We start from the raw sequence: 12187 nt of genomic DNA on the forward strand, positions 1-12187 counted from the left end.
AAGGTTTAGGACAAAGCTACAAGTAATTTCCTGCTATTTTAATGCTAATTTCAGCTGTCGTCTAGAGTCCTTTTTTTTTTTTTTTAATCCTCACCAGAGGATATTTTTTCCCCCATTGCTTTTCAGAGAAAGGGGGGAAGGGAGAGGGAGAGAGAGACCAAAGTGAGAGATACACATTGTTTGGTTGCCTCCTGCACCTGTGCCTGCTGGGTCCAGGGCGGAGGACTCAGTCCACAGCCAAGGTTCAAGCCAAGCCCTTGATGGGAATCGAACCCAGGACCTTCAGTCCACAGGCTGATGCTCTAACCACTGAGCCAAACCCGCTAGGGCTGTCTAGAGTCTTTAATTCTAAAACACAAAGTAGTTGTTGATCCTGTTAAAATACTAAAAAGTTCCTAAAGTTCAAACATTTATTGGAGAAAATCAAGGCAGTGCTTATACCTTCAGGGATGCTTTTCAAGTGAGCGTTTAACAAAATCCCACGGTAAGTGCATTTGATATTTTATGCATGGTATCCAGAGAGTGACAGTCACTCCCCAGGGGTATTGTAATTAGAAGATAGGCATAGGCATAGAAAATAGTTATGAGCTCCTATTTTAGACTTATGCTCACTGTCTGCCAGATATGTACCCTTAGCACATTTGGCATATTTTTAACACTCTTAGACTATACAGCTCTGGAGAAGGCGGTTTATTAATTTGTTTCTTTTATGTGTGTTTGTACATACAATTCACTAGTTTTTCCCTTAGTTTCACACCATCCTAAAAACGACGTTAAAAAACAACAACACCGTAATAAATTGTATTAGCTTCCTTTTCTCCCATTCCGTAGAATTGTTTTAGTTAGGGACGCGCTGGAGAGAGAATCCTGCCGTAAGTATTAAAGGAAAGTTCTATTTATTTTTACTTGCATGAAAAAGTCCATTTCAGGTTTCACTTCAGGAGTCAATCACTGTGGACTTAACCCTGAGATAACTTTTGAACAAATAGTAAAATTCTCGTTCTCTACTGGGTTTTCTTTGCCGAGCAAGCCCGTTTCCCTAGTTCAAGATGGTGCCCCCACCCCATTGAAAACCTTAAACCCCACGGCGGCCTCGGGGAGGCGCCCGGCACCGCCCGGCGGGGGCGGTACCAATCGCTGGCTTCTGCGTTGACGGACGGGCCAGCGCGGTGCCAGGAACCTGCCGCTGTCTCCCCGGGCACCGGCAATTGGTTGCGGGGGACGGCGCGGAGCCAATGGGGAGAGGGCGCGGAACCAATGGGGAGAGTCCGCGGAGCGCGGGAAAGAGCCCCGTATAAACTGTGCCAGGGGATTCGTTTTCTTGTTCTGGTCCAGTGAGGCGCCCTGCGCGGAAAAGGCAGTTGGCCGCTCGCATCTCCTCTCGTTTGAACATGGTGCGGACTAAAGCGGACAGTGTCCCGGGCAGCTACAGAAAAGGTGAGGCAGTGGAGCGGGGTAGTGGAGGGCAGGCTGTGCGGCTCGCTGCCCCCGCCGCGGGCGGGAGAGGTGTGCGGGGCAGGGGGGTCCACGGCTCTGTGTGCCAAACTCTAACAATTGTGGGCTTGGAAGCAGGGGCCCAGCCCCTTAAACAGGAGGAAGGAGCGGAGGGGACAGGGGAGGGTTATCCTACTGTTCCGGATCCTGGGGCTCTCCAAGAGCTTGGGTCCGGACCGTGGTGAGAATGGCTCTGAGGTTTGGTGTCGGCGGAACCTTACTGTCCCCTTCTAAACGCCCTCGTTTGCCTGTCTCCGCAGTGGTGGCTTCTCGAGCCCCCAGGAAAGTGCTTGGTTCCTCCACCTCTGCCACTAATTCCACGTCGCCTTCGTCCAGGAAAGGTAAGAAGCGCTCCTGCAAGCTCCTGGTGGAACTCTCTCGAAAGGGGATCAGGCCTTGCACCACAGTTCTCCCCTTGGCACCACATTTTTCCTGACCTGCAAGCACCCTGACCCATCGTGGAATTGATTTTCCTGAGATCCTCATGCTCGAATTTCTTCCTTGCCCTATGATATACTGAGGGGGCCATGGACTCCTGGAGAACTGGTTTAGAGGTGCGGAGCGTATGGAAAAGAATCTCAAGCCTCGACGTTAGGAACAGTTTATCTTCAAACCTATTTTTTCTGGTTTAGAGTTTTTATTTTTAATACTGAAAAATGGCTCTTTTAAATTTTTGATGGATTTTTTTTTAGAGAGAGGAAGAGAGAGAGAAACATTGATTGGTTGCCTCCCCTGAGGGCCCCGCCAGGGATCTTATCTAATCCCAACCTAGGTATGTGCCCTGACTAGGGATCTGACCACAACCTAGGAATGTGCCCTGAACGAAATCAAACCCAACAGCTTTTGGTGTAGGGGGATGACGCTCCAACCAATTGAGCTACACCAGCCAGGGCACAAATGGCTTTTTCTTGTAAGAGATTATGAAGTATCTCTTTACTAGATTAAGAATTAGGATGACAGTTTGCCAATACTAATCACATTGTCTTCTTAGTGTAAACGTTTTGTTTTCATTTTTGCATGTTTTTCTCTCCCCTTTTTAAATTTTAATTATTTATTTTTAGTATAGCGTCTGTGTGTTTTCCAACTTTGCAGCTCCTGATACTGCCTTTGAGTCATAGTAATGAAACCCGGCCAGGGAAATAGCTTAACACTGCTCCTGTGCAAGGATAACTTGAGAAAATACCATGCCATCTGTTACCTGATTCCTTTTGGTAGGAAACTGAGGGTAAGGAAGATTAATTCCACAAGGTCTAGTTAAGAACATACAAGAAAGCCCTGTTAAAGACTTCATGGGTTTTTATGTTAATTCAAATTTACTCCTATTATAAACATTTTATTAGAAAATATTTACTATTTCAATTTCTTGAGATAAAAAGGAATAATAGGTCAAAAATTTTGAAACTAGATGAATTTATTGAGAATATCTTATACCCTGTATCACTACACTAATTTTCACTTAGGGGTACATTATCTCGCCCATTGTTGAAACACAACTGAATAGGTCCTTAATGAACTTGTGTTGGAGAAATGTACCTATTAAAGCATTTTATAGATTTCTATTTTTAATCAATAATTAACTATATGAAATTGGTAACATCCTTAATTTAAAGATGAGGAAATTTAAGTTCAGGTTACATCGGTAAAGGTCACACAACTAAATCTGCAGAGCTGGGTTTGAATTCTCTGCTGAACTATCTGTTGCTGCTACATACTTTCTAGTAGTGAAAGCATTCTCATAAGTTTCCTTCAAGAAAATTATGAACCAAAGGATCGCTATTTTTAAAGGCCATTTGTACTTTTTAAAAAGTACAAACATATAACTTCAGACAATATATATGGGATTACTTTCATCAGTTTTTTTGACAGTTAGAATTTGTGACAAATGTGTTTAAAGCAAAGGATATATGTTGTAACAATAATTTGCTCCTCTTGGTATTCTAATCATTATTTTGTAAAAAGGATAGAAATTTTCCCTTTATATTACTGTTTTAAATAATCAGGAATTGGATTTGCCTTATAAAAAGGAGTCAAGTACTTTGAAAAGTGGAACCTATTTATGTGGAAATGTTCACTGCTGTACACTACTTATTTAGCCTTCTATATCTGCTTTAACTAAATGACCTTATTAAGTAAAAATCTGTCAGTTTATCCCTGGCCGGGTAGGTCAGTTGGTTAGAGTGTCCTCCCGATATGCCAAGGTTGCCAGTTTTGCAGGTCAGGGCACATACAGGAATCAACCAATGAATGCTTGGATGGGTAGAACAACAAATCAATGTTTCTCTCTCCCTCTCTCTCCCTTTCCCTTCTTCTTTCTCTAAAATCAATAAATAATAAAAAATTTTTAAAATTTGGCAGTTTATGGTGCTAACTTATATTAGGAAAAAGTGTGTCAAACTTCATTATGACAATGCATAAGGCTATTTAAATAGCTTTGCTTGTAGATTAAATATGAAAAATATTTTCCAGCTGTAAAAATTCCATTAATGCTATTTTCTAGGCTAAAGGATAATTATAATAAAGTATTATTGTACATTACTCCATAATACTATATAATGTACTATTAACGGAATACAGCTTTATTTTCTCACATTTTCCACTTCTTTATTTTAAGATGGATGTAATACCATTTAATACCCTTTAGATTTGATTAAAAAAAATTAAGTTTCCCTTTACGAATGGCTAATGTATTCTTAGTTCTTATTTAGTTCCACCTGTTTATATTTTATAGCTGAAAATAAGTATGCAAGAGGGAATCCAGTTTGTGTGCGCCCAACTCCCAAATGGCAAAAAGGAATTGGAGAATTCTTCAGACTGTCCCCTAAAGATTCTGAGAAAGAGAATCGGATTCCTGAAGAGGCAGGAAGCAGTGGCTTAGGAAAAGGAAAGAGAAAGTAAGTTTTTATATTCTGGAATATAAGAAAATATTTATATTCTTTAAAATAAAAGACATCAGGATATTGAGTAACTTTAAAGTTTCTCCTTGAGAAGATAAGAAGATACAAACCAAAGGATTTTTAAAACTTGTGCTAATCTCTTATTAAAAATCACTCCCAAATTTCAAACATCAATGAAAGGTATTATTTTTACTCATTCCAGTCACTTAAAGAGGATCAGTTCACATCAAGATGAGTGCTACATATTATTAACCATGAATTTCCTGTCTTTAGTCTTTAACTTTTAATGTCTGTTTTCTAGTCTTTTCCAACAAGCAATTTCCATGTTGATTTATCTAGTTTGAGTTTTATTAACCCTGCTCCTTAAAAAACTTAATTCAACCTCCAGATGAAATATATACATAACCAATGTAGAAAAGTTGGAAAACATAAAAACCCCACCACTTAGAAACAACCAAAACTAATTCCATTGTGTATTTTCTTTACAACTTCTCTATAAATACTTAAGAAAACTTCAAAACAAGGTGGGAATAAAACTGCACACATACAGAATTCAGTATGCAAACTTTTTAGGAAGATAACTCATGCTTTTTAAGCTTTCAATGTGAGGAAAATAAATGCTCATGATAAGTGTTAAGCAGAAATTCTGAATGCAGAAGTACAATCTTTTTGGAAAAGTACCAAATGTCTATGAAATCCACCAATTACTAATAATACTGAATGAAAATATACCAGATATCAATAGAGATCATCTCTTGGTCCAGAGTTCGATTCTGACCAAGGGCATGTACCTTGGTTGCCAGTCAATCCCTGGCACTAGTCGGGGTGTGTGTGGGAGGCAACCAATTGATGTGTCTCTGTCACATCAATGTTTCTCTCTCTCTCTCTCTCTCTCTCTCTCTCTCTCTCTCTCTCTCTCTCTCTCTCTCTCTCTCTCCCTCTCCCTCTCCCTCCCTCCCCCCTCCCCCCCCCCTTCCACTCTCTCTGAAAAACAATGGAAAAAAGATCTTCGGGTGAGGCTTAAAAACAAATAAACAAAAAAACCACCTCTCCTTATAATAAGTGCTACCAATTTTCTTTTAATATCCCCAAGCAGCATTTATTTACCCATTGAATTCCAAAACATTTAATTTAGAAGTCTGGCATTTCAATAATTACCCATCTTGATTGACATGGGCTGACACACAAGGACAATAGCCAAAGAGTTACAAAGAATAAATCCATGGTTCTTAAACAATTGCACCACCCCTCCACTAAAGTTACAGGTATCAAAACTTTAGATGCATTGCATTGAAAAGGTTTGTGCACATCATAATTTAAAGAGGCATACAAGACACTACTGAAACCTTACTTTAACAGTTTATTATAAAGCGGATGGAAAGGAGCAAGTGTTCTCTTTGTATCAGCTTCCCTTAACAGTTTTCCATTCACTGAACAAAGAAGTGGGAGGGGTGTATTCATTTTTACATGTACAATATGTACACTGCTTATTAACAAAACACTAAATGGGTTATTTAAATATTGTAGCCTGTTTTGGCTAATTCTTTTTCCGAAACTTCTCCATTGCTTTTGCCTGGAATTCACAACTATCAAGAGGCATAGTAAAATGCCTCATTCAGAACACACTTGTCTCCACAATTTGAAAAGAAAACTCCTGTGGGCTCAAAGCAACCATCATTCCAGCAATGCCCATGAAGATTTATCTGAAACTACTTCCCAGGGGGCAGGGGAGCAGAGCTGATTAGCTGTGCTGCCAAGATAGATAGGTTTAGCACTAGATATTTAGGGATTGTGGCAAGGAAGAATTGGTGATGGGGGGGTTGTGGGTGAACGAAAGTCCAGAGACCCAAAGGCTCTTCAGTAGCCTTCTGCTTCTTCATCGTGCTGCTTGCTCATGTAGAGGGTGAGGTTGTCTCACAAGTGCTACCAATTTTCAACAACAACATACTTTTAAGAATCAGGAAAAAAAATAATGCCACTTGGAAGGAAAGACAATGGAAACCTTCTTTAATATAGATTTATAAGTGATAGGGTCCAGGCTCTCTAAACAACTTTGAAATATTTTGTTTAAAAACAAATTGTTTGAAAACAAATTATTTGATTGTGGGTGGACAATGGTGAGGGCAGGTGGGAGATCATGCCACTTCACTGCCACTATGATGCCTCCTGATTTAAGACCCTGCTAGTTACCTCCCCTGCACCATGCAGGAGCTCAAGATCCTCCAGTACACCAAGCGGTGGGCCCAGCATAGTGCCATGACCAGCGTGGGCAAGGGTATGGTGGCTAGGCTCAGTCTCGAGCTGCTGTTTCTGGTGCTGCTTCTACCCACGCAGATTTATTCGCATGTTCCTTTGACCGGCACACCAGAATGTCTTGAAACCACAATGTTATCCAAATGTGCTTTGCCATTAACAGCCAGTCTCCATGCGGTATTGTTTGCTCTTATACATCTCTACGTTTAAGAGACTCAGACTAAGAAATATCTACAGTTCACCAACCCATATTCTATAGCCCAATCCATATGGCATCTTGAAGTCCAATGTGGCAAAGAAAAACAGGTCTTTCTCAAATCTACTAATTTCTAATCTAAAAATGCAGAAAATGTTGAGAATCTCACATTGGATTGGTTTAAAGAATATCTGTGGGTTTGACTATGTAATGAATACCAATGGTAAATACGCTGTAGTTTCACGTATAAGAATGAAGAGAGAGACAACAGAAAATTAATGATGTGATTAAATGTAGCTTATAAGTTTTAAGTATGGACACCTAAAACTTTACCTTGAAAGTAAGAATAATTTCACCTGGATCTAGAGAAAAAGGATTAACTGTAAAGTGGAGAATCGGTTTTCACTTTGCTTCATTAAATCTAGAATGCAGTAAAATGATTAGGTAATATAAAGAGCTTCCGTGATTTCATTTATATGTACATTGGAAGGAACCACCAAGTGTTACTATAAATCCTTTGTATTTCAGCAGTCCTAATTTGTTAAATTTTTTTTTGTTTTTTATTGAGACTTTAGAGAAAGGGAGGGAGAGAGAGAGAAACATCGATGTGAGAAACATCAATTGGTTGCCTCCTGGTCGAACCCACAACCTGGGTATGTGCCCTAATCAGAAACTGAACCCACCACCTTTCAGTGTATGGGATGATGCTCCAACCAACTGAGCCACACCGACCAGGGCATCAGCAGTCCTAATTTAATGTTGACATGTTCTACATAAAGTTTCGGTTTTTTTAATATGTCTTTATTGATTTTAGAGAGAGGAAGGGAGAAGGAGAGATAGAAACATCATTGAGGAGAGAGTCATTGATCAGCTTCCTCTCACACCTCCCCCACTGGGGATCAAGCCTGCAACCCAGGCATGTGCCCTGACCAGGAATCAAACGACCATCTCCTGGATCAGACCATCTCCTGGATCATAGGTTGATGCTCAACCCCTGAGCCACTCTGGCCAGGCTACATAAAGTTTTACACTGTTACGTTTTCACTATTCTCTTGGGAACTTAACTCTTTCCTCTGGGCCTTTGAATTTGACATAGAGTTTGACTTTAGGTCGTAATTGACATGTGCCAGGGCAATGATGGATTTGAATCTACTACAAATCTAACCATGAGTAATTCTTGCATATACACTTAAAAGTCTAATGACAGACATTTCCTATCACATATTTCCCTCCAATAGGAGTGCAAGATTTTTTAAGATAACTTGGATCGCTTAAATTGATTCCAAAGATTAGAAGTGCATTAATATCAATCATTCTTAAAATACTGCTTTTTATTTCTGCATATGCTGGATAATTTTTACAATTTAAAAACTTAGCTGTTTACAATTTAATAACTTAGCCGTTTCTTAAATCTTGAAATTAAGAGACAAATATATGAAAGAGACAAAAATAATGTATATTAGGTATTTGGGAAGTGAAGACTAGAAACTTGCCTGCGTTAAATTTACAACTCTTTTGTGCTTTTTTTGTAAATATTTTAAAAAAGCTTTATAAATCAGAATAGCTACATTTGGAACACTTTCTATACCAGTCAATGTATTTAAATTGTTAGAATCTGGTCTAAGTGTACTTGGTTCTGGAAATTAAAACTTTTTACAACTGCTTTGATATACAAAAGCCTTTTTAGAAATAGATACTCCATGAAATCTTTGGTTCACATGTCACATTCTGATGTTTAGATATTACAGTATACAGCATGGCCATAGTATTCTTAAGTCTTAAGCCAGTATTTGCCATCTTTAATTTTTCATATTTTTTATTGAGTTTATTGGGGCAATGTTGGTTAATAAAATTATATAGGTTTCAATTCTATAATACATCATCTGTATATTGTATTTAGTTCACCACCCCAAGTCAAGTCTCTTTCCATCACCATTTATAACTTTGTCTACCTTCCCCCTAATATTTGCCATCTTAAGAAACCTAAACAGGAACAACCAGATCCAATAGATAGCAAGCTATATGAGATCTGTGTGTGCGAACACTCTTTTTTGCTTTATATCTGAACACTGTACATCTGTTTTGGTTTGTATTTTGTGTTTGGAACTTACTTGCATTTAACACAAGCTAAATAAAAATAAATGGCTGAAAGAGCAATTAAAACAAAGTATTTGACATATAAAGTGATTTTTCTGCATATAAAATTTTAAGAATTATTCAATACGTTCTTAAGGTCATTTAGTAAATGGTTACTGAGCTCTTACTATCTTAGGAGATATGTAAAAAAGAATGTCAAACTCTGGAGCGGTAACTAAATTTTGGACTTTGTTGCTATATCACTATTATTGTTTTTTGGTTTTAATAAAAATCAACAACCAAAGGGATAAATTTTGGAGAGAGCCTTTACTATATATATATATATATATCTTTATTTATTTATTTCAAAGAGAGGAAGGGAGAGAGAAATATCAATGGTGAGAGTCATTAATCCAGTGCCTCCTGCACACCCCCTGCTGGGGATCAAGCCCGAAACCCTGGGCATGTGCTCTGACTGGGAATCGAACCTTGATCTCCTGAATCATAGGTCAGTGGGCAACTGCTGAGCCACACCAGCTGGGCTTTAATTGATTTTTTTAGAGAGAGGAAGGGAGGAGGAGAGGGAAATATTGCTGCCTCCTGCATGCTCCCTAGCAGGGATTGAGCTCTCAACGGTGGCATGTGCCCTGACCTGGAATCCAACTGGCAGCCTTTCAGTGCACAGTTTGCTGCCCAACCAACTGAGCCCCACCGGCCAGAGCAAGTCTCTTTCTTAAATTGGCCTTTGTTTAGGAAAGTTGTAATTACCCTTTTATTGATAGTAAATCAATAGATTAACTATTAATAGTAAATAGTAAACTATCAGTTTATCAGAATCACTTCTGCTATTAACTCTCTAGTTCATAATCTGGAATATGACAACTCCTATGGCTTTTTCTCACAAAGGCAGGGTAAACTCCATCAGTTGCATGGGGAAGAGTCAGACTCAAGAAAGACTAGCTACTTAAAACCTGAACAGAACCATGATACCTAAAGTAAACTAAGCCCTTGCTAAAAGGAACTTTGGTTCATGATAGTGTCCACTTGTTATCTTGATTAAATTTCTAGGAAAATAAAATGAAGACCTGTCCATAATCTAGTAGGTGAGTCAATGATGATCTCATACTGAGAATACCTTTGTTTTAGCATCCTTCTTTCACTACCTAGCTCTGTGATCATTCAGCTTACTAGATCTAATTTGAAAACTGATTATTTTAGGATAGATCTCACAAATTTTCATCAGCTCTAAAAAGAATTCTGATTTATGATTACATTTTTTACTTTTGTCCTATAAAAAGTGTAATGAGTACTAACGGCATTGGGATAATGTAACTCATTTTTCAAAACTTGTAACTACCATATGCCAGCTTAAACATTTGGTTTTCTTCTAACTAGGTAATATATTCATATGGCTCAAAAGGGTATACAGTCAAATATGACACTTGCTGTTTTCTCTGCTCAAATGGGTTAAGTTTTTTTGCTTTTTACTATCACAAAGTTCTTGCTGATGGATTTAATTCCACTTTTATCATCCATTTAACATTTTGAAAGAAGATGCTATAGAAACAGATTTCTTTTTTGATACAAATGGCTACATATCCTAAAGAAGAAACACCGATTCTGTAAATTAACAGACAAAATAAATTGTGAAAAATTTTGTTTTAGCAGTTGGAATTTGTAGGTGTTTGTCAATTAATGGTTTTTTCCCCTCTCATTTCCAGTCACTTGACCAGACACACCGAACTATTAATGTTCTCAATTTATAGTTTGTAACTATTTTTGTTTAGTTTTTGAAAGTTGATTCTATTGAAGTTTTCTGTTCTTTCCACAGAGTACGTCCTTTGCCACCTGATGACGCAGATGATGAAAAAGAATAGAACTTTTTTATTCATCTTTAACTAATGTCTCCTGTTTACTCTGGTATTCTAGGATGTAAATTTGCATAAATGTATTTGTTCCAGTTAGCTTTGTTGACTAGGCATTTAATTAAAAAAAAATGAGGGTTACGTAGTTATTCAAAAGCAAGTAGTTATGATATTGGAAGGTTTATGAGATAATTATGGTTACTTACCTTAGTATTCAGTGTTTGGTTTCTTTTACTTGTTATTAAGATTCTTGTTCTTGCTAAAAAGAAATCATTGCATGTATACAACAAATCTGTATTTGAGATTTGCTTAGATCTTTGTACTGCTGCCATTTTTATTGGCATTAGATTTTTGGGGATGGTGCCATATTTTCATTGCTTTTATTTGATTTAAAAAGCAGAGTTATATTTCTGCACATTTAAAAAAATCAGTATTAATTAAACTGCACCTATATCCTTTTTAAGAATTAGGGCCAAAGATACAATGTTGAAAAAATTTGATGGCTGTCTTCTTAGAAAAATGTAAGGGCAATTTGATCCTGAGGGTTTCAGGCAGAAAGATTTCATAGACTACATTAAAAGAGAAGATTTTTCTTAGAATATGCATTTGATTTGGTATGATAAAATATTACCCTCTGGAAAGCAATGAAACATGAAAGGCAAATCATGCCATAAACCCAGAGCTCTCTAAAGTTCTTAGAGCTACCATTATGTTTTTCAAGACAACGGAGGTATAATTGAAGAGGTGGGTATAATATTAATTAGTAACAGTAATTCTTGCTTCCTCGTCACACTTTTTTGCTTACTGACATCTGTTGTCAAAATTAACCATGTTTTAACAGATATGTTTGCCTGAAGTTTGTTTTTAATAAATGCTTATTTTCACAATAGATTATATCCATTTGTGTGCTTCCGAAGATTACATTCTACTAGATTCTTCTGTTTTATTGCTTCCAAATACAAATCAGTGCTTTGATCTGATTTTATCACCTTCCAAATTGAGTCCTGATTACTCTAGATTACATTTTTTGCTTTGTCTTTTAGAGGTCGATATTAAGCAGAATGTTACTAAATTGCGAGTAGAGTTTTATCCTAAGCACTTCCTAGATAATTAGACTTATTAAGAAGTAGTTCAAATATATACTCTGTTAAAATCAAGTTTTGATGGGCCTGAAACCTGATTTGTTATTTTTCACTGATGGAGAGAGAAACTTTTTTGGTGGTGGGTCCCATGAAGTATAATTTTGATATGTAATTGTTTCTAAAAAAAAATTTGATCTAATGAAACTACAGTCTTTTCCAATATACATTTGATGATGTCTTACTTTTATTAGGTAGAATTGTCCCATGTAATGTTTTTTTGTCAAAGCTTTATGAAAATGTAGATTGGCAATTTAGCCTCTTCTAAAC

At 37.5% G+C, this 12187-nt stretch overlaps 1 protein-coding gene across 1 annotated transcript; it reads left to right on the top strand.

Annotated features, from left to right (window-relative positions):
• Window positions 1-1328: 1328 nt before the first annotated feature.
• Window positions 1329-11665, top strand: PCLAF (PCNA clamp associated factor). The gene is made up of 4 exons (XM_016208596.2): window positions 1329-1437; window positions 1755-1835; window positions 4223-4385; window positions 10745-11665. The coding sequence occupies exons 1-4, from the start codon at window positions 1392-1394 to the stop codon at window positions 10788-10790; spliced, it is 336 nt and encodes a 111-aa protein (XP_016064082.1). The 5' UTR covers window positions 1329-1391; the 3' UTR covers window positions 10791-11665.
• The last annotated feature ends 522 nt before the right edge of the window (window positions 11666-12187 follow it).

Source organism: Miniopterus natalensis, chromosome 1 (genome assembly GCF_054644295.1).
Source record: "Miniopterus natalensis isolate mMinNat1 chromosome 1, mMinNat1.hap1, whole genome shotgun sequence".
Lineage (NCBI taxonomy): Eukaryota > Metazoa > Chordata > Mammalia > Chiroptera > Miniopteridae > Miniopterus > Miniopterus natalensis.

What these genes read in the sequence shown, in the direction of transcription:
- PCLAF (XM_016208596.2), top strand. Translation starts at nt 1,392, where the DNA reads ATGGTGCGGACTAAAGCGGACAGTGTCCCGGGCAGCTACAGAAAAG. An exon ending in CCCGGGCAGCTACAGAAAAG is followed by an intron (nt 1,438 to 1,754) that starts GTGAGGCAGTGG and finishes CTGTCTCCGCAG; the next exon opens with TGGTGGCTTCTCGAGCCCCC. An exon ending in TTAGGAAAAGGAAAGAGAAA is followed by an intron (nt 4,386 to 10,744) that starts GTAAGTTTTTAT and finishes TTCTTTCCACAG; the next exon opens with AGTACGTCCTTTGCCACCTG.